An 18,660-nucleotide genomic window follows, 5' to 3' on the forward strand; every position below is an offset into this window, starting at 1 on the left:
ATCTGAGACTGTTCATCCCAGAGAAGAGAAGGCTCAGGGAGATTTCATAAATGTGTATCAATGTATACAAATGCCTGAAGGGAGGGTGCAAAGAGGACAGAGCCAAACTGTGAGAAAAATCTCAAATAATTTTCTTCAGACAGGATCTTCTGTGAAGCTATTTTATTCGTGATTGCAATGGCGGGCGTCCCATCAATCAGGAGCACATTTTAGTAAACAAATCATAACCTTTTATTCCCTATTACCCAACACCTGATCACCTCCCCTGTTTCCTCATTGGCTGAGTACTACAGGTTCACAAGCTACTCAACGCTCCTCTACACCATATATGTACATTTTTTTTTTCAACCCTTTAATTTCTCCTTTCTTGTTTTGAGAACTTGTGATCTTTGTTTTGCTGTTCTCACACTGCTCATCCTGTTTTTCTCAAGCTTCTACCTTATTTCGGAACAGTGAGGCGTTCTGCTGTCCACTTATCTACTTAGTATTTCTCCTTATTATGACTACACAACTACCTTGGAATACAGAAAAGTAATTCTCTACTACAAAACCACAACTTTGTTTCTCACACAAGCTCTCCTCAGTTGAGCCCAGTGCCAGGACCAGAGGCAAAGCGCATGAACTGAAACACAAGAGATTCCATCTGAACGCCAGCACTTCTTTGCTGTGTGGCTGACCAAGCACAGGCACGGGTTGCCCAAAGAGGTTGTGAAGTCTCCCTCCTTGGAGATCTTCAGAAACATCTGGGCAAGCAGCTGTCGGTGTCCCTGCTTGAGCAGGGGCAGATGGCCTCTGGAGGTCCCTTCCAACCTAAACTGTTCTGTGATTCTGATATACAGTACACATGGCAGCATATTTGTGTAGCACATGGGCAAGCTTTACAGAAGTATTGAGCTAATTTTCTATACAATAACAATTAATGTGCATATATGTTCTGCCTGGGTAGCTCAGCCTTTCCTTTTCAGTATTTATCCGAGCAAGTCACTCAGAAAACTAGCAAACTTTTGGCAGCATTGGGACCATCAAGGCATTGCCATTAAGCACATTGGTTAATGTTTTAAGTTCTGGAAGAAAAGGTGTAGTTGGCAGCTATGCTACAGCCTTATGCTGCACCTATGCTACAAGAAGATTAATAGAGCAACAAGGTAAGAAGGAAAAATGACCAAAAGAGGAGAGACAAGAAGCCATATGGGTGTTGTTTAGGATGTAAATGAAGCTGAGGAACATAGTTATGTCAATTAGTAACAGTGATCATTATTGCATTGCCTTGTTTCATCGTACGTACACAATCCTCCCCCAAAGTATGCCCAATTAGAGATGGTAACTCTTTTCATTAAGAGAAACCAATCAAGACATATTTCTGAGATGGTAATTATGACGGTTTGATTCAGTATCTGGGATATTTCGTGTCATTGTCATTCCAAACTGTGTCTTTACTGGGGACTGTGAACACTCCTTGGGCTGCTCTAGCCTTTAGACACCACTGCGTATAAACATAATTGTCTCTAGCTTCACATCACGCACCACACGTACACATGAGTGTACCTTGGGGAAGTTCAGTTAAACCCTCCCCACAGTAGCAGAGTGATTTTGTGAGGGCTATGAGAGGAAACTTTGAATCAACATCAGTTTGGAAGGAAAGCAGCTTAGCCATGCTGCTGGTCAAAGAACCAACAGCCCATCTGCTGCATGTTGCCACTATTTTTATGACATGAGAGTCCAGTAGGTCGCTTGCTTCAAAGGAAAGGGGTTTATAAGCTGTACAATATGAGAAGCCCTATTGTAAAATAACCACCTGGCTGAGGAGCCCCAAAGTCATTGATCCAAAACTTGCACTGGGTGAACTTCCACCCAGGCCAGCCTCTGTGTGGGACCAGAGCTGGGACAGCACAGGGACTGGGACAGACACCAGTTGGCCAGGGTGGTGTGTGGGAGCCATGCGTCTCACAGGGCCTCTGTGGCCAGCTAGGACATTGCTTTTGGAGTGAAACCACATCCCCAGCAGCTTCCAGGCAGTGTGTGAGCGAGCAGAGCCCGAGCCTCTCCCCCCAAACAGCATCAAGGCGCGCGAGCTAAGGAAAACAGACCCAAAACCCAAGCATGAAAACGCAATTTTATTTCCTTTTTTAACCTAAGCAAGGGTGAACGGTGAGGTGGCAAAGGGGAAAGAGCCCCCTCACAGGGACAGACGCTGCGGCTCCCAGCAGAGGGCGTCGGGCTCCCGTGGCCGCCGCCGGCCTCCCCCTGCGGGGCGGGCCCCGGCCCCATGGCGGCGGCGCGGGGCGGGTCCTATGGCGGCCGCGCTCCGCCTGGGCCGCGCTGCACGCTTGCTGCCGGCCGCTGCCTCCCCGGCCTCCGCCTCAGCGCTGCGGCCGCCTCCGCGCCTCGGCTCCTTCTCCTCCTCCTCCTCCTCTTCGTCCTCCTCCTCTCCCCGCCGCCGCCAGCCGCCCGCTGCCATGCAGGCTTTTCAGTACCCCGAGGTGTACCGCGACGAGACCGCCGTGAGTACGCGGCCTCCCGGCGCCTCGCTGGGCCGCGGGGAGCCGCCCCGAGCGTGGGGCGCGGCCGCTGGGCCGGGGGCAGGGGAAGGGCCGGGGGGCTCCCGGCTGCTTTTCAGCCTCCTGCTGCTCGTGTGGGGCCGGCAGGGCCGAGCCCAGGGTGTCCCTGGCAAGCCGGGCCTGCCGCGGAGGGGAGCGGGGCTGCGGGGTGAAATAAACCTCTCCCCGCGTGTCGCGGCCATGGCCGGGTGCACACGGGGGTTGCCCTGCTGTCTGGGTTAAAATCCTGCCAGTCGTCTCCTTCCACAAAGTGCCGTGCCTCAGGCAGCGGTCCAGGCACTATTTACAGAACTAAGCTCGCTTTTAAACCAAAACGTGTGCCAGGATGAGCCAGCAGTGGAAAGAGCTTCAGTGTTTCTTTTAGCACTGATGTGAAAGGCAGAACTGTGCAACCCCCAACAGCAGGTATCTTGTTTTGGTTTATTTTTGGTATGCTGCAGAAAGCATGCAGGTAAAAGACCTAACCTGCATGGTAAAACATGTGGTTTTACTTCTGTATTGCTGTGCGCGCTTTGCTCAGGTATTTGTGAGGAACATTAGCAGGAGGAGGCAGTTAATCACCGAAAAACCAGAGGCATAACCAGAAATTACATTTTGGGTGTATCCCATAATCAGGTTATGTGACTGCACTTCAGCATCTGGATTTGGAAGAGAGGTCGTGTTTGTTTGTTTGTTTTTTTAAGTCATTCTTCTCATCTAGCTTGTGGAAGGAATTAATGTTTGTGTTCTACATCTCTCTGGTAACCTGTGTTGTTTTTTTTTGTTTTGTTTTGTTTTTCTGAGGATAAATCTGCTACCTCATTTCTTCCACCAAAAATGATAAAATTAGTAACTCACCTGACAGCAAGGTGCTGCTTTCCTCATCTTTCGCTTCTTAGCCCTATGTACTTGTGTGAATTTCCAAATACACTTAATTTTGATGCAGCTTATTCCCTGATTAATATAGTTTGCTTGTATGCATATCTCTTTTTATAAAGCATTGTTTCTTATAAATGCAGGTGTTGGATTACCATGGGCATAAAATCAGCGACCCATACTGCTGGCTTGAAGATCCCGACAGCGAGCAGACAAAGGTAACCTTTCTTTTTTGAGGAATGTCTATTTCAACTTACATCTTTCTTACAGGCTAAGTACGTGGGTATTCTGTAGTTTTTTAAAACTTCCTATTGTGAATGTAGGTGTGATGTAGTACACCTGATACTTAAAGGTGCCAACAGTGTAGTGCTGTTATTTTGCACCTTTGTGTTATGGTGGGGGAAAGACTGAGACACTTGGTAACCTAGGTCGGTCACACAGTTTGGAAAACAAAGGCCCTACCTGACTTGTACCATTTTTTCTTAGGCAATTCAAATGTTCAAGGTTATATTGGCATATTGAAGAGAAACGCTCTGATTTTAGAGCGCTTTACCTCTGTCCTAAAGACATCTAAAATTGCCATAATAAAACAGGTAAGAACGGGTAGAAAGAAAACTTTTCTTGGTACAGTGACAAGAGAGTGATTCCCCCTTAGAATAGCTAATAACTTTGTGACAGCTGTAGTGCCAGAGCTGCAGCTCTGCATTCTATCTGGTGTGCTTGACTGTGTGAGAAAGAAGATAGAGGGCAGGTTCTTTGTTTAGAAAAATCATGCAAGGTATCTTTCCATTCATGAGATTCCTCCTAAGTTCTTTCATATGTATGCTTACATGGTAACATTTTGATGAGTTAGAGAATGGCTGAATTTAATTTGCTGTAACAGTTAAGAGTAAAATGAGATGTACACAGATTTAGAAGTAGGAAATAGGAGGCTGTCAGTATTTATAAATATTAACCTGAATTGAAAAGGTTTTGAATTTTAGTGAAAAACTCAGCAGTGGACATTAACAAGGGAAATTAGTTTGGTAGTAAGTTTGGAGTATTTTGATCTTTTGATTCTGTTATCCTTAAGAAATGGTACACATAGGATAGTTTTATGTCAAATTCAGAGGGATGTATTTGTTGGGGGTTACGGTTCTTTCTCTTATAGCAACTGTATAAATACCCATTCAGTTGGTCTCAGAATCCTGTGGAAGAGAGGTAGGATTGAGAAAATGACAATACATGACTTCTTGAGTCCCCATGTTCAATGTTTTTCCCACATATTGTAAACAGATTGGGGAAGAAAAGTTAAAGGAGGCTGAATCTCCTCCAGAGGTTGTAGCTTATAGTAGACAAAATAAGGAATGGGGAATTGCAACATCTTTATTTAAAAAAAAAAAAAAAAAAAAAAAGAAAGAAAAAAAGAGAGAGAGATGCAAATGGGAGGGAGTTCCTGTTTGTGTTTGAGTAGGTCATCTTTTTCCTATGTTCCAGGAGTTAGTGAGCAACAGGGAATTTCGCTTTCCTACTTCTTTCACAGAAGAGGTCAGAAAAAAGTCTGGAAGTGCTAAGCCTTTCATCTACTTTATCGCTCGCTTTCTCATGCTGTGCAGCAGAGGTTGCTGACAACCACTCTTCATTGCTAGCCCTTCTCAATAGTTTTATCTCCATGTCCTTGAGATTATTCTACAGGACTCATGAAGAGTAGCTGTTCTGTACCCACCAGATCAAATAATAACCAGACACTGGTATAGAACCAGGCTTCAGAGAGAATTTGGAGCGTACTCTGTAGACTTTCCAAGCCTTCAAGTCACTGATCTGGAGACCTGCGTCCTTCCCTACTCCTCTTCCAAGTCCCCCTCTTTCTTTATGTGCTCCTTAGTATCCCACACTTCCGTCTGTTTGGGGGAAAAGTCAAATGTCTGGTGTACACTCCCCTCCAATAGGCTACCTTTTAATTTGCTACATACAGAACTAGAAGAATTCCTGAGGCATTCATGTTTATCTGCAGTGAAAAAGCTCCTACTCAGTTCCTGTTTACAATACGCTTGATTTGTGTATGTATAACAGGGCAAATTCTGGTTTATGCTAAAAGCGAAGGGTGAACTTCAGTTAAGTGGCTAGGAGTATTTCCTCACACAAAAATAGTGTTTAGTGTGCTGTTGAATAGCTGGACAAATATGTTTAGAATTCTACTTTTGAACTCTAGACATTGCAGACGTAGTCGTGTCAGGCATTGGTGTGGTCATAGAAAATAAAAGGGTAGGCTCGCTTTTTTCTGTGTTGACAGGTGTCAGTGAAACATCACTTAAAAGAAATTTATTGAAAATTTGTAAGAAGACATTATAAAAGAAATTTTGGAAATCTGCAGGTGGGTAACCAGGAGTGTTTCTCGTCAGGTGAGCAGTTATGGAGGTGATGAAGCCAATAATCAAGTCACATCCTCAGTCTCTTGAGAAGCTGTTGTTCAAGAAATGCACACGTCCATGTCCATGATCTGTGTGCCAGCTGTAGTACTATTTTTCTTGTGTGCACGTGGTGGATGTAGTTATGCACAGTTATAAGCAACTAAAAATCCCTTCTGCAGATACATAAATAGAAACAGAAGCACTGCTCAGAGGAAGAAATTCCTATCTTACTTTGGAGAAAAGAGGGCAGACGGTGGGTTCATGCTCTACTGTTCATTGACCTTTAAGACAAACTGAGGAAGCTTCCCTGGCTCAATTGCAGTGTTCTGCTGCTCTGGTAAAACACTTATGGTGATGACACAGGCCACAACTGCAAAACCACACTTTGTTAGTGTCTTGGGTTTGGCTTGGTTGGACTTCTCAGCTTCTTGGCTTGTTTTACACTTTGTGGGATATAAGCTCTATTTTGGTCTAGGAAAGTCTTTTGCTTCTCTAAGTTAGTCATCTACAATATCGTACCTTCCTAAAACAGCTGTGTAGACAGGAAGGTGTAGCTTGTTTCAGATATGAGGTGTGGACAAGGGATGAAAAAAAAAAGGGATCGTGTAGCAGACAGTTGACCTGTGGTATTATGAACAGATGGGTGTTTGGGCTGAGACTAGAATTGAAACTCTCAAAACTAAAAATGGATTTGTAATTATAAATGAACAGGCTTTTATTTACTTTTTTTTTTTAGTAGTTGTGCAATTGCACTTTGAATTTTGCTTTAGTAAATCCTAAAGTAATACTAAAAGTAAATGCTAAGGAGCAAGCCACCAGAAATCTGCTTAGTTTTATTTTCATAGAATCATTAAGGTTGGAAAAGGTCTCCAAGATCATCTGGTCCAACCGTCCCCCTACTACCAGTATCACCCACTAAACCAGATCCCTAAGTACCACCTCCAACCTTTCCTTAAACACCTACAAGGAACAGTGACTCCGCCACCTCCCTGGACAACCTGTTCCAATGCATAACCACTCATTCTGAGAAGAAATGTCTCCTAATTTCCAACCTGAACCTTCCCTGGGGCAACTTGAGGCCATTCCCTCTTGTCCTAGTTTTGTAATGTTTGATACAATGTATGTGCCCTCTTGTATTCAGAACTGCACTGAGAAGATACATATGGAGGTAACTATTAAACTGTAAATATTTACAGGTTAATGACAAAGACTGGTAATGTTTTAAATACAATTTATATCCTAAGATTTCTCCCTGGAAAGTATACTGTGAGAGCCTTTGGCAATTTTCTTCTTAGGTAGAAATCATTATCTTGTTGAGAGAATAGCATGGTAGTATGCAGAAAGCTGATGCTTTGTAACAAAGCATGGTTTAAAAAAAATGTCACTTGTTCAGATAAAAATTAAATATGAAGGTTTTAAAAATAACAATTTACTAGCTCAAGTGATAACCAAATGCTTCAGCCTTAAATAGAATGTCTCTGCTCCTACTGCCACGCTTTAGAAATTGTCCTGTCAAAGTTACGTTATTTTCTGAGGCGTGCATAAGCATACGCCTTACATCGACCCTTATTCTGTTCTTCTACTAGTAAACTCAGTGCTGGGTCAAGGCTGATGATAGTTCATCAGACGTGGATTTCAACAGGTAAATCTTTTCTCTAGAGGTTCATGAAGGTGTATGGAGAGCTGTTGTTAGTCCTATACCATGGGTGGCATCTGTTTAACTCAGCATGGTTGATACTGAGTTGATACTTCAAATATATAGTGACTTTTGAGTATGAGTGCAACCACGTGATCAAATATCTGAGAACATATCCCAAATTGCACAAGATCTCTTTCAAAAACCCGTAATTCCTACCTCATTTTTTAGATAGCAATGATATTACCTTTTATAGACTGGAACTCTTTTGTGCGTTATCAGTGGAAGTTGGGAAAAATGTGTGAAACTGCTGTACAAGCAAGATTACTAGTAATTCAGTTGAGTGCAACAGTTGATTTGCAAGCATGTTCTTGTGCAATGAACACTTCAAGGAGAAGTTTCTCTCCTTGAATACCAGTGATGAAAGCAAATGTGGTGAAAGGGTGGCCATAGGTAAAAGTGAGTCACAACGTGGTCCCATTATACCCTTGTGGCAATTCTGCTGTTTTGGTCGCATTATTGATCTAGGAAACAACGATCCATGCCAATTTCTGTCCACTAAATGCAACTGTAAAGTTCTTTTGCCTGTCTAGTACAGTGGATAGTTTTATACATCTTTTTAATAAGACAGGTTTGCTCTGAGGATGTCACAGCACTTAAGAGTAGGTAGTGTGGTATGTGTTGTCTGTTTTTTCGTGTCTGTGGTTGTTGAAATCCATGTGCTTCCATTTAGAGAAAACGGATTCAGATATATGTAATTCTTGGGTAGATCTGATAAAGTTCTTTCCTCATCTGATGGAGGTGGGGAACAGAGTGGTGCAAGGTGGAGGCTGCAGCCTGTTCTGAGCAGAGCAATGTTTTCACTTACCACTGGGATGTGCTGTGCTGCCGTGCTGGATGCTAAAGCTGCCTATGCCAGTACCATCCTCAAAGGGAAATCAGACATAAAAAATCGGCTTTTCCTTAGCAATGTATTCACCTCTTTCCTTCTTCTGTCTCAGGCAATAATTTCCTGACTCTGTCCTCACTGATGCATGGAGTCTAACTTGAGTAAAGGTCCAGAAGTCATCGCTGTTAGCCATCTGTACCTTTCCCTTTTCAGTGCTGTGGTGATCATTTTTTTGTTATACTTGAGCGATGACTTGCATGTAAGCAGCCCTCATGTTCTTAAACCAATGCATTTCAGCACTTTGCCAAGTGTTCTTGGAGCGTTACTAATCCTGCACTTGTATTTAAAGCTTATCACTTTCTGCATGCTTTGTTGGACATGAACAAATACCTCTCAAGTGGAGAGTGGCCATAATTAATGCACCTTCTCCCTTACCTTGTAGCCTGACAAGTCTCCGAAAACAAAGCTTGGCATGCGATGCAGCTCTTGGCCATGTACTGCTGTGGCAGCGAGGTGAATGAGAGAGGGAGTCTGTCATTCTCCTTGCTTCATGGAGTCACTTTTCACTGTGTGAAATGTCTGTAAAATGCCACTGAAAGAATTTTATGTTCTATTCTTTTTGCTTTTTTACCTGAAGAATTGATAAATGGGTAAACATTGACCACAGTTGGTAAATGTGTGTCGGGTGCTCTGTAGAGCAGGTGGCGTTTCTGAAGAGCCGTGAAACGTAGGTTGTAGAACATGGTTTGTAGCCCACCTGCTCCTGTAGATCATACCCTGCTGTGAAATGCAGCTCAGGCATTACCATGCAGTGATCTGCTTGCTGCGTGACAGATTCGGGACAGGTAGAAACAGTGACCTCATTCAAAGGAACTGGGGAAGAAACCCTTGTAGGCAAGAGATGGGGTCTGGGATTTCAGCCTGGAGTCCTTGCTACATTGCAATGACAGAGGATGGCTTCTGTGTGGTGCTGCAAAATGCCAGCATCACGAAGCCAGGCTGTGATTTAGAGCTCGTGTGCTGTCCTTTCCACTCCATCTTAACAGAAGAGCCTGTGTGTCTGCTTCTTAACAGCTGTGGTTCACACCCTGTCACCTCGAGATGCTTAGGTATTAACTTTATGTTAATGCACTGTGCTGTAAGAAGGGATGGTGAAACGCCAGCATAGCACCAGTTTTTCCATCTCCGTCATGGGAGTGGTAGCCTCTAACAAGCAGCTGTGATGGTAGTGGTTTTGGCCACTGTAGTTACATGTTTGCATGTTTGAGGTAGTGTTTTAAGGAAACCAGACCCCTTGAAGTTACCTTCTTGGATGTTACATATTCTTGTCTTTTGTAACTAAGATGGGGTGGGAAAAAATGCCTCATCTGTACTCGTGAGGGACAGTACTTCGGCCCTTCCAAGAAATACCGGCTGGGACTAATGCTAAGTGTTTTGTTAATAGGGTGACCAGATGGTGCACATGACGTTTGTATCATTTTCCAGCTCTTCACAGTTCCTGAAGTGGTAGTCATAGATATGGGCAAAAGGGTTCATTACCAATTTTCTAATTGATCTGTTCTACAGCATTGGAGTATTGTGTATTTTTGATGAAGTAAGAAGTGACTTTTCCTGGGTGTTTTCTGTAATTTTGGTTTATCCATACCGTTTAGATAAATACAGGGAGAGCTGTTTTTTTATTAAAAAAAAAAAAAAAGAGGAAAAAAAAAAAAGAAAAATGAGTGTTGGTGGTTGTTTTTTTTTTTGTTGTTGTTTTTTAAGGGGAGTGGCAGGAATCTTGCTTGTCTTTGTCCTGACCACTGCTTACCCTAATGTGTGTGATGGAGAGATTATTCAAGATATAAAATCAATCTAGTTAGAACATTGCAGCATTTAATAATGCAGACAAGTATGTGAGGCTGTTCAGGGTGTGGGACTCTACACACCCTGTATGGGGAAAAGATGTTTACAATGCATTGCATCAAAAAAAGTGTTTCCTGCGGGAAGTGTAAATTTGTGCTTGAACTCATGTATTCTGGGGGGGTTCTTTTCTCACAGGCATTTGTGGAGGCTCAGAACAAGCTTACAGTACCCTTTCTTGAGCAATGTCCTGTCAGAGGACTATTCAAAGAACGAATGACTGAACTCTATGATTATCCTAAGTACAGTTGCCACTTCAAGAAAGGAAAGAGGTAAGTGAGGAATGTATTTGTAGATGATGAAGAATATGGAGCAGGTCAAAAGCAACTACAAGATAAACTGGAAATCATGCTTGCCTTTATTCCTTTATTGGTGGGTCCTAGGAAAAGTATGGGTCAAGCCAGTATTAATATGTTGCATGATGCAGAGCATAAGACGTTTGATTGTCTCTAATTCCAAATCATATTATTGTCCTGTGTTTTTGTCATGTTTTTATAAGAGAAATATTTTTTATTGAAGTTATCAAAACTTTCAAGTGTATCAAGTTATTGAGCTTATCAAAACTACATTGTAGAAGAACAAGTAAAAGTAAAACTCCAAGGAGTTCCTTTCTGGGTCTGTCAGGTAGAGGCACTTCATCCTAGAAAAAGCACAAGTCTGTCAAGTGCGTATTGTTCTAAATGTTTTCTGAAACATGTTGGTCCTACCTTGAACAGCTGGTCAGACTTTTTAGTCACAGCCAGTGAAAAGCACCAGGAATTCCTTTTTTCAAAACGGCTCCTAAAATCTTAAATTGAATATGTATCAATTTTCTGCTGAAGAATAGTCACTAAAGGATAGTGTCTGAAGAGCTGTTCTGTAGGATCCACAAAAAGGAGGAGTGTCCTCCTGTCACAGTCATATTGTTTTACCTTTGATTCTCAGCTTATTGCTTAGCATAGCAGAGATAAAATTGGCTAGAAAATGCATGGTCAAATGGAAGATGACATTTTTCTTTTGTTGCTTTGAATGTTTCTGTTGTTCACTGAATGTACATTTAGTATTTGAACATTTTCAATGTGCAGATTGTTAGCCAGGCCTTTGCAAGTGTAGTTCCCCCTTCGGGGCTTACCAGCTTCCTGTGTCCAAGTACTAGACATCCTTAGGGAATGGGTAAACTTATATTCAGGCTTGAACATTACCCCATAGCTTTCTCTGCTCCCCTCAGTGAAGCTGCTACATGGTATAAGTTGCAGGTTTGTATAGAGTTCTTGAAGGAAACTAGTACCTATGAATTATATAAAATACAGTTATTAGTTTTTGTCTTCTCTAGTGTCTTCTAATGTGAACAGTATCTCTCACTGAAGAGAATTATGTAACTCCGATCCTACAACTGTTTCAAAATGCACACCCTGTTATGGATCTTGGGAAATACAGATGAAACAATTTCAGTTCTGTTTCATTTGAACATTTGTCTACCGCCCAGTGCAGCTTGAAAGCAGCTATGTGAATGACAAAGCATAGATCATAGGAGATGGAAACCTTTGCCAACACTTGTAATAGAAACGCTAAGGCTGCCAGAGCTTTTAGCAGACAGTTACTTGGAATTTATAGAATGTTTTGCTTTGTTTGAAATGCACTGTGGTAAATGCAGTTTTTATTGCTCAAAGATACTATAGGTGCATCCTACAGTCTCCTTTGTATAATCTCTATATCTTGTTGAGTTGAGATTCCTCTGATCTTCACAGAAATTAGTGTCTGGGCTTCCTCTGTGCCAAGGAGAGAGCAAGGCACCTACTAAGGATGACTGACTCCCTGATGGCCAAAGGAAAGATGTGGTTCTTGCTCTACTACAAAGCTTGTTATTCTATATATTTTTATCTGCCTTTTATTTCTTGACAATCTCACACAAATTTGTCTTGCTAGCCTAATGGAAAATCTGAGTTCTTCATACTGATTTTACCCTCTTCTGTTCTTTTAGGTATTTTCACTTTTACAATACTGGACTACAGAATCAGCGAGTTTTATATGTACAAGACTCCTTGGATGCTGATGCCAAAGTTTTTCTTGATCCAAATAAGCTTTCTGATGATGGCACTGTGGCTTTACGAGGTTGGTGAAACAGCAGTTCCTGCTGAACAAAACTGGGTTTTGTCTTTCCAGCACAAGTTGGAGATGGTTTGCGGCTCTTCATGTGTAGAAATATGGCTAGAGTGGTGTGTTTGCATGAAAGCAGGCACAGTAGCCATATGTGGATTTGTATAGCCTTTCAGAAGAACACTTCTAAAACTACATTTTATTCACAAAACACTGCAAAAATGAACAGTTGTTTTTTTTTGCTCACAACTCTGGAATGTATTTCACTGAAATATAAACTGATCTTGATGCTGTCCATAGCTAAGAACGAAAGTTGATGCATTCGTCTCAACTAATTCTCTTAACATTTTAAAGCCAGCAAATTGATGTAAGATGCTTTGAAGGAGCACAGCGTTAACTTCTGTGGGAATCACAAAATGGCTTGTGTTCACTAGGGCATTAACTCATGTTATCTGTCCATTTTCCCACTTGCCATGGGCTTTTCTAAGTTCAAGAGCCTTGCTTCTACAAAGTCTTTGAAGTCTGTACAAGATCAATTAATAGAAACCATGCAAAAAACTTTTTTTTTCCAGTTGTAACTTTGAGGTGTTGATTGGCCTGCAACAATTCAGTCTCTTCACTTGAGTTGATTCGCAGAAGGGAATTTGATCCTTGTTAACTTTTTTGAATTTTTTTTTCAGATTAATCTTTTCTTCACAGTTCAGATGGAACTACGTATATCTTAGATCTTAGCTGAGAATACCAGCAATGAACCCATTAGCTTGCTGGTGGGGAATTTTTCCAGTTACTTCCGTTTTCATGGTTTTGCAGGGTTTAGTTTTCAGTGATTCCAATACTGAAATGGTAGCTGCCTTATATCAGGTTTTACTGTTTGCATTTCAATTCATGTTGACTTGTTTGGTGCTGTTAGTGTCTTAGAATCTCATTTTATGGTCTATACCTACATGTATGTGCATTTTCAGTCTCCATCCCTTACCCCAACCTCAAGGAAGCAGAAGAGCTATTACTCAAATTGTCTATCAGATGTTGGACATAAGTGATGTTACTGAACAGATTTCCTGAGTGTGCATGCCTAAATATGGATTTATGAATTATATGAGAAGTCCACAGAGACAGGGAAAGTGCTGCACATCCCAAATAATAACATGTAGCTGCTTCTACTGTCTTTTAGAAAATAAATCCTCTCTTCTTGATGTTGAGTAAACATAGTTCTTTTACCTGCTTTCACAGTTTTACTTCCCTTTTGTTGGGATTTGACTATTGTGTAGTAAATAGAAAAAAGCCGTGTGGCAAAATAAACGCTGTATTGAAAATACTGATTTGTTGTACTGGTTCTTACCACATCTTGTTTGGTTCCAATTTCCTAGGTTATGCATTCAGTGAAGACGGCGAATACTTTGCGTATGGCCTGAGTTCCAGTGGTTCTGACTGGGTTACTATCAAGTTCATGAAGGTGGAAGGTCCTGAGGAGCTTCCAGATACGCTGGAGAGAGTTAAATTCAGTTGCATGGCATGGACCCATGATGGAAAAGGAATGTTCTATAACTGCTATCCAAAACAAGATGGGAAAAGTGATGGTAAGTATGACTGCACTGATTATACGGTATGAGGAAACAAAATGACCTTTTCAGTAAACTGGTGCAACAAATAATTAGATATACTACTTTATACAATTAGATATCAGATTGTCCTGTATGACCAAAACCTATATTTAATTAGTGTCCCTTCCTTTCATAAGGACACTCTTGTCTGCCTGGCCCTGTCTTTCTTCTGAAAGTTTACTGGTCCTTTTCTTTTTCTCTGCAGTGTTTTTTCTTTGCTTTCATACAGGGTGTTGTTGGCTGGAATATGACGTCTCGTGACAGTTTATTTAATTTACTTAGTTTGCTGCCCCTTATGCATTTTTATGGTCATAGGTGAACTGACTTGGGAAGTTGACTTGGTGAAGAGCAAACTGGGACATAAGGTGTTTATTACTCAGTCAGGCTAATTCATCTGCGTTTCACTGCCCAGTTTAAGCTAGCAAAACTCTAGGAGTAGCACAAGAAAGGAATGTAGCAGCTGTTACTGTAAGGCAGTACTACTGAAAAGTTTCTTCTGGAGCTATGCTCTTTATTAAACCCTAGAGAGACCACCTAAATTTTGTCTATATTTATATTTGCAGCCTATAAATTTGCCAAACTTGAAAGTTAGGTACACACCATGTGTTTTCTTTACTTTTAGGCATGTTTGTAGTTCAGAAGCTGAAGTGTTGCATTGGAAAATGCTGCAAGAACAATATTAAAAGGAAGAGACAAACAGCACTTCCTGCAGCTCTTCAGAATGCTTTTTATTTTCAGCAGATGGAAATAAGAAAGTTTCTAGGATTAGTAGTAGTTCTCCCCTTGATTGTCCAAGATGAGATGGGAGCAAACACATCATTGAATGATATGGCAGAGGCTGTTGTTTTTCTTTGCATGTTTAGTATTTCTAGAAAGTGAAGCTTGAAATGATGAATCCTGACATTTGAAGAAAGTATCTGCAATAAACGAAAAGGGTAACTGAACAGGTCTGCCATGTGGTTTGATGTCTTATTTTATTGTGTGTAACGTTGCTTGTTTGCAGGAGAGTGGTTTGTGGACTTTGCTCCTAGTTCTTTTTCCTGAATGGTTTTCTTTTTTTTAGAACGTAGAGGGTTATTGAAGGTCCTGAGGGTTTTACTTGGGTGTTGTTGGATTTCTTTGACAACTAATTAGTTTAAATATCTACATTTCACTAGGCACTGAGACCTCCACTAATCTGCACCAAAAGCTGCATTATCATGTATTGGGAACTAATCAGTCAGAAGATATCCTATGTGCTGAATTTCCCGATGAACCAAAATGGATGGGTGGAGCTGAGGTATGGTAAACACTGTGAAGCTTATCACCAAGTCTGGCTTTTCAGGTTCTAACAGCTGGTAGCAGCTGTAGAGTGGAAAATAGTTTGTTAAAGAAATCTTTTTATTAGTGTTGCAGAGCTGAGCATTGAACTAAGAATTACTGACTAAGAATTGCTGAAAGTAAGACTGGTCTGCTTTAAATCAGTCCTCAAGCCTGTAACAACACCGTCATGTACTCTTTTTTTTTTTTTTTTTTTTTTTAATTCTTTGAGGACATTCAGTCTGATGCAAATTCCAGGGTACACAAGGATCATTTGATGGAAAATCTGTCACTGTTCTGTTTGCTCAGTGTCAGTGTCAAGCCCCAGCCTTCATTTCTTGCATAGAAAGTGCAGTCCAATAAGATATTCCCCGACGCATGTTTATTTTGCTTTTGTTTTCATGGTGTCTTTCCTGAAAGCTGTCTGTTCTACTTATTTGAAGAATAGAGGCATATAGGTTAAAATTTCTGTTAATACTGTGTGCACAGTTGGAGAGTTTTATTTTTCCCCTTCAATAAACTTTATCAACACAAATATGGTGTGGACAGTGTTAGCAGAGATGGAAAGAGTGACTGCTGGAAATGACTTCTTAAGTTTTATTTTGTTGTGCTAAGTATACATTGTTCGAAGTCCCAGTTAACCATAGTTGTAGGTAACCACGCTCTTTTCTTCCTTGCTTGAATGCTTCAAAAGACCATAAGTTTTGTCATTGGTGTGTTTTATTGTTCGTATTAGAATTACACGCTCACTTAAGCACTGTTGAAGTGCTGTTGGAACATAGAGATTGTTCTATTAGTTGGGGGAACTTACATTTTACCAGTGGATAACATCCTGTTGCAATTCTTTGTACTTTTCTGGCTACCATATCTGTAGGTTTTGCTTCTATGGAAGGTCTTGTTTGGTTTAATGCTTTTAATTGAATATGGAAGACACTTACCCTGACTGGGATATTCAGTTCCAGGAACTACTTTTCCCTAAGAGTACCTCCTTTTAAAGATTTGATCATCAGTTTATCCTCACCATTCAACATATCAACGCATGAAAATGTTGGGGGTACTTTTCAGTGGGCTGCCAGCAAGCAAAGCATCTCTCAAAGAATTTGAGCTCTGAGATTCAAAATGAGACAGTGAACGTGTGTGTGACAGGTTTTTCACCAAGTGACCACACTGAACTTTGTCTATACAAATCAAAGTTAGTCATGGAACCTACAGATAAGCAGAACCTTTTTATATAATGTTATCTGTTCATGAAGCATACCTTTGCCATCTGACCTGAAAATCAGTATAAACTTGCAAATAGGGCTTTGAAACTTTTTTTACTGTTCAAAAGTTAGTTCTGTTGAGTTAAACTAGCAATAGCGTGGAATTTAGAAATCCTTATCCTTATTTTTCCCTAGTTCCATAAATAAATGGGTTTCTTTCTGTTGGTGACAAATGTCTTGTAGTGATGTATCCACTGATTCACACAAGTGATACATCAAGTGATTATTATTATTTTGCGGTGTCTGTGAGTGAAACTACATGTGTGGTTGTGATGCAAATTCCTTTTCCTTGGGGGATTGGTATTGCAGTCTTGATTCATGAGCATATCCTGCTTTGTAGGGTGGCGAAAGTTTGCAGACTCGCATATAATTTCCAAGTCATTTAATCATTTAATACTGTATTCTGTATTAGGTGTAGAGGTACTCTTCTTATTGGAAAGGCCTTGTTAAGCAAAGCCATCTTGGAGATAATAGCACAGTAATAGAGCCTTTTCTTAACTGAGTTGAAGAAACAGTGCTGGAGCATTTCAAGATCAGAAATACAGAACAGAATGTTAGGAGGACCAAGGAAGAGAACTCATTGCACGGTTCTTACAGGGGGTAGCAAAAAGTCTTCCAGGCCAGGGTGTAGAGAAGTAGCCATCCTACATCTTCTGGCTCTTCTGTTGTGAGCAAAAACCGCGAGGCAAGCTTCAACATAAAAAGTGTCTTTTTCTCTGATACCAAATGCTTGGGTAATATTTGTGATAAATGAATATACATACCCCACACACTTTTGAGTATTTAATATAAGGGATAGGAAGAGTGTACTGGTGGTAGTAGTTCTTGCTATAGAACACGAGAGTAATAGAATCTATTGCTGGTGCTAGTTCTGAAATCACCGGGATTGAAACATCCCCCTGAATATTGGGATAAAGGGGAAGGTGGTGAATAGAGAACACACATCACTATTGTGCATTCTTGTTTAATAAATGAACGTGGCTGCTTATAACTTCTCCTAATCTGTAGGAGGCATAATCTTCTGGAGATACTGATATTTAAGAAGAAATGCTATTTTAAGGTGTGGCAAAGCAGAGATCTGCCTCAGTAAATAACCATGAGCTTATCTGAGTGGTGGTACTAAATAAAACAGCTGATTTTCTAGGGTGTGCTGTGAGCTCTAGCTGTTAAATGTGGCTCTGTTTTCCTGATATTAATGAAAGATGGTTTTTAATGGTCAGGAGAAAACAAATATTCTGCAATTAAAGTATACCACTGTGACTGCAAAATGTGGTTTCATCTTTGTAGAATAGGTCAAAAATCTCCTTTTCAGACCATCCAAACAAGTTTTCTGGTCAATTTTTTGAAAGCATGTCCTTGAGAAAGTGGAAGACCACAAAATAATAGGGAAAAATTAAAAGTAGCCTTAGTAAAAATCAAATGATACAGCTTATTGGCACTACCCTAAATATAAATATTCTTACCTGGTACTAATATGCTGCCAGAGATTTTAGAATACAGCTTTGCACAGCTCAGTATTTTATGAAAGTCTGCTTACTTGCATTCTTGTCAGATTAAAATAAAAACATTTGTTTATTACAGGGCCTTGCTGGCCAAATAGGGAGAGACAGTTGGATTCTCTTCTGTTGTACACAAGCTCCAGGGAAGACGGTTGGATTATGGCGTGGGTGATTTAAGTATCAACGCACACAACCTTTCTTTATATCAGGGATGGAACTTGAAGTTTTGTACTTAAGTTTTGAGCAAAAATTGCAGGTGTTGAAACCATAGGGTAGATGGAGAATAATACCTTACTTGCCAGCGAAAAGTACCTGACAAGGAGATCTTTCAGAGACTGCAAAAGCTCTAATGTTGCCATCATACTTGAAAAAAAATAAGTAATCTTGGGTACATTGTAGGGAGTTGGAGCGGTTTTAGCTTCAGTGGGGAGAAGAATCTAGGTGACTGATTAGGACAGAAGAGGGTTGAGTAAAACTTTGTCAGCTTATTGTATTTACAAGGCAACAGGTAAGAAAATACCTTCAGCATTTTAACTTGTTACTCATTCAACACCAGCATTAAGCATGCTTAGTCTGGTGCTGGAACTGGTGTTGGGATAGAAAGACAGATGCATTTCCATCTCCGCACTTGAATGGATTGCTTTTGAGAAAAATCTGTTTATTGCTAATCATACTTCATATCTAGGTCAGTTTTGA

The 18,660-nt window shown here is 40.8% G+C and overlaps 1 protein-coding gene across 1 annotated transcript in view; it reads left to right on the forward strand.

Annotated features, from left to right (window-relative positions):
• The first annotated feature begins 2,255 nt into the window (after nt 1–2,255).
• PREP (prolyl endopeptidase) overlaps nt 2,256–18,660 on the forward strand; it is a 98,405-nt gene continuing 82,000 nt past the window's right edge. The window contains exons 1-6 of the mRNA XM_068677811.1: nt 2,256–2,501; nt 3,557–3,631; nt 10,366–10,499; nt 12,188–12,318; nt 13,671–13,880; nt 15,062–15,183. Coding sequence (XP_068533912.1) covers nt 2,292–2,501; nt 3,557–3,631; nt 10,366–10,499; nt 12,188–12,318; nt 13,671–13,880; nt 15,062–15,183 — 882 coding nt within the window. The 5' untranslated portion in view covers nt 2,256–2,291. The remainder of the gene's footprint in view (nt 2,502–3,556; nt 3,632–10,365; nt 10,500–12,187; nt 12,319–13,670; nt 13,881–15,061; nt 15,184–18,660) is intronic.

The sequence above is a fragment of the Anas acuta genome, chromosome 3, assembly GCF_963932015.1.
Source record: "Anas acuta chromosome 3, bAnaAcu1.1, whole genome shotgun sequence".
Taxonomy (NCBI): Eukaryota; Metazoa; Chordata; class Aves; order Anseriformes; family Anatidae; genus Anas; species Anas acuta.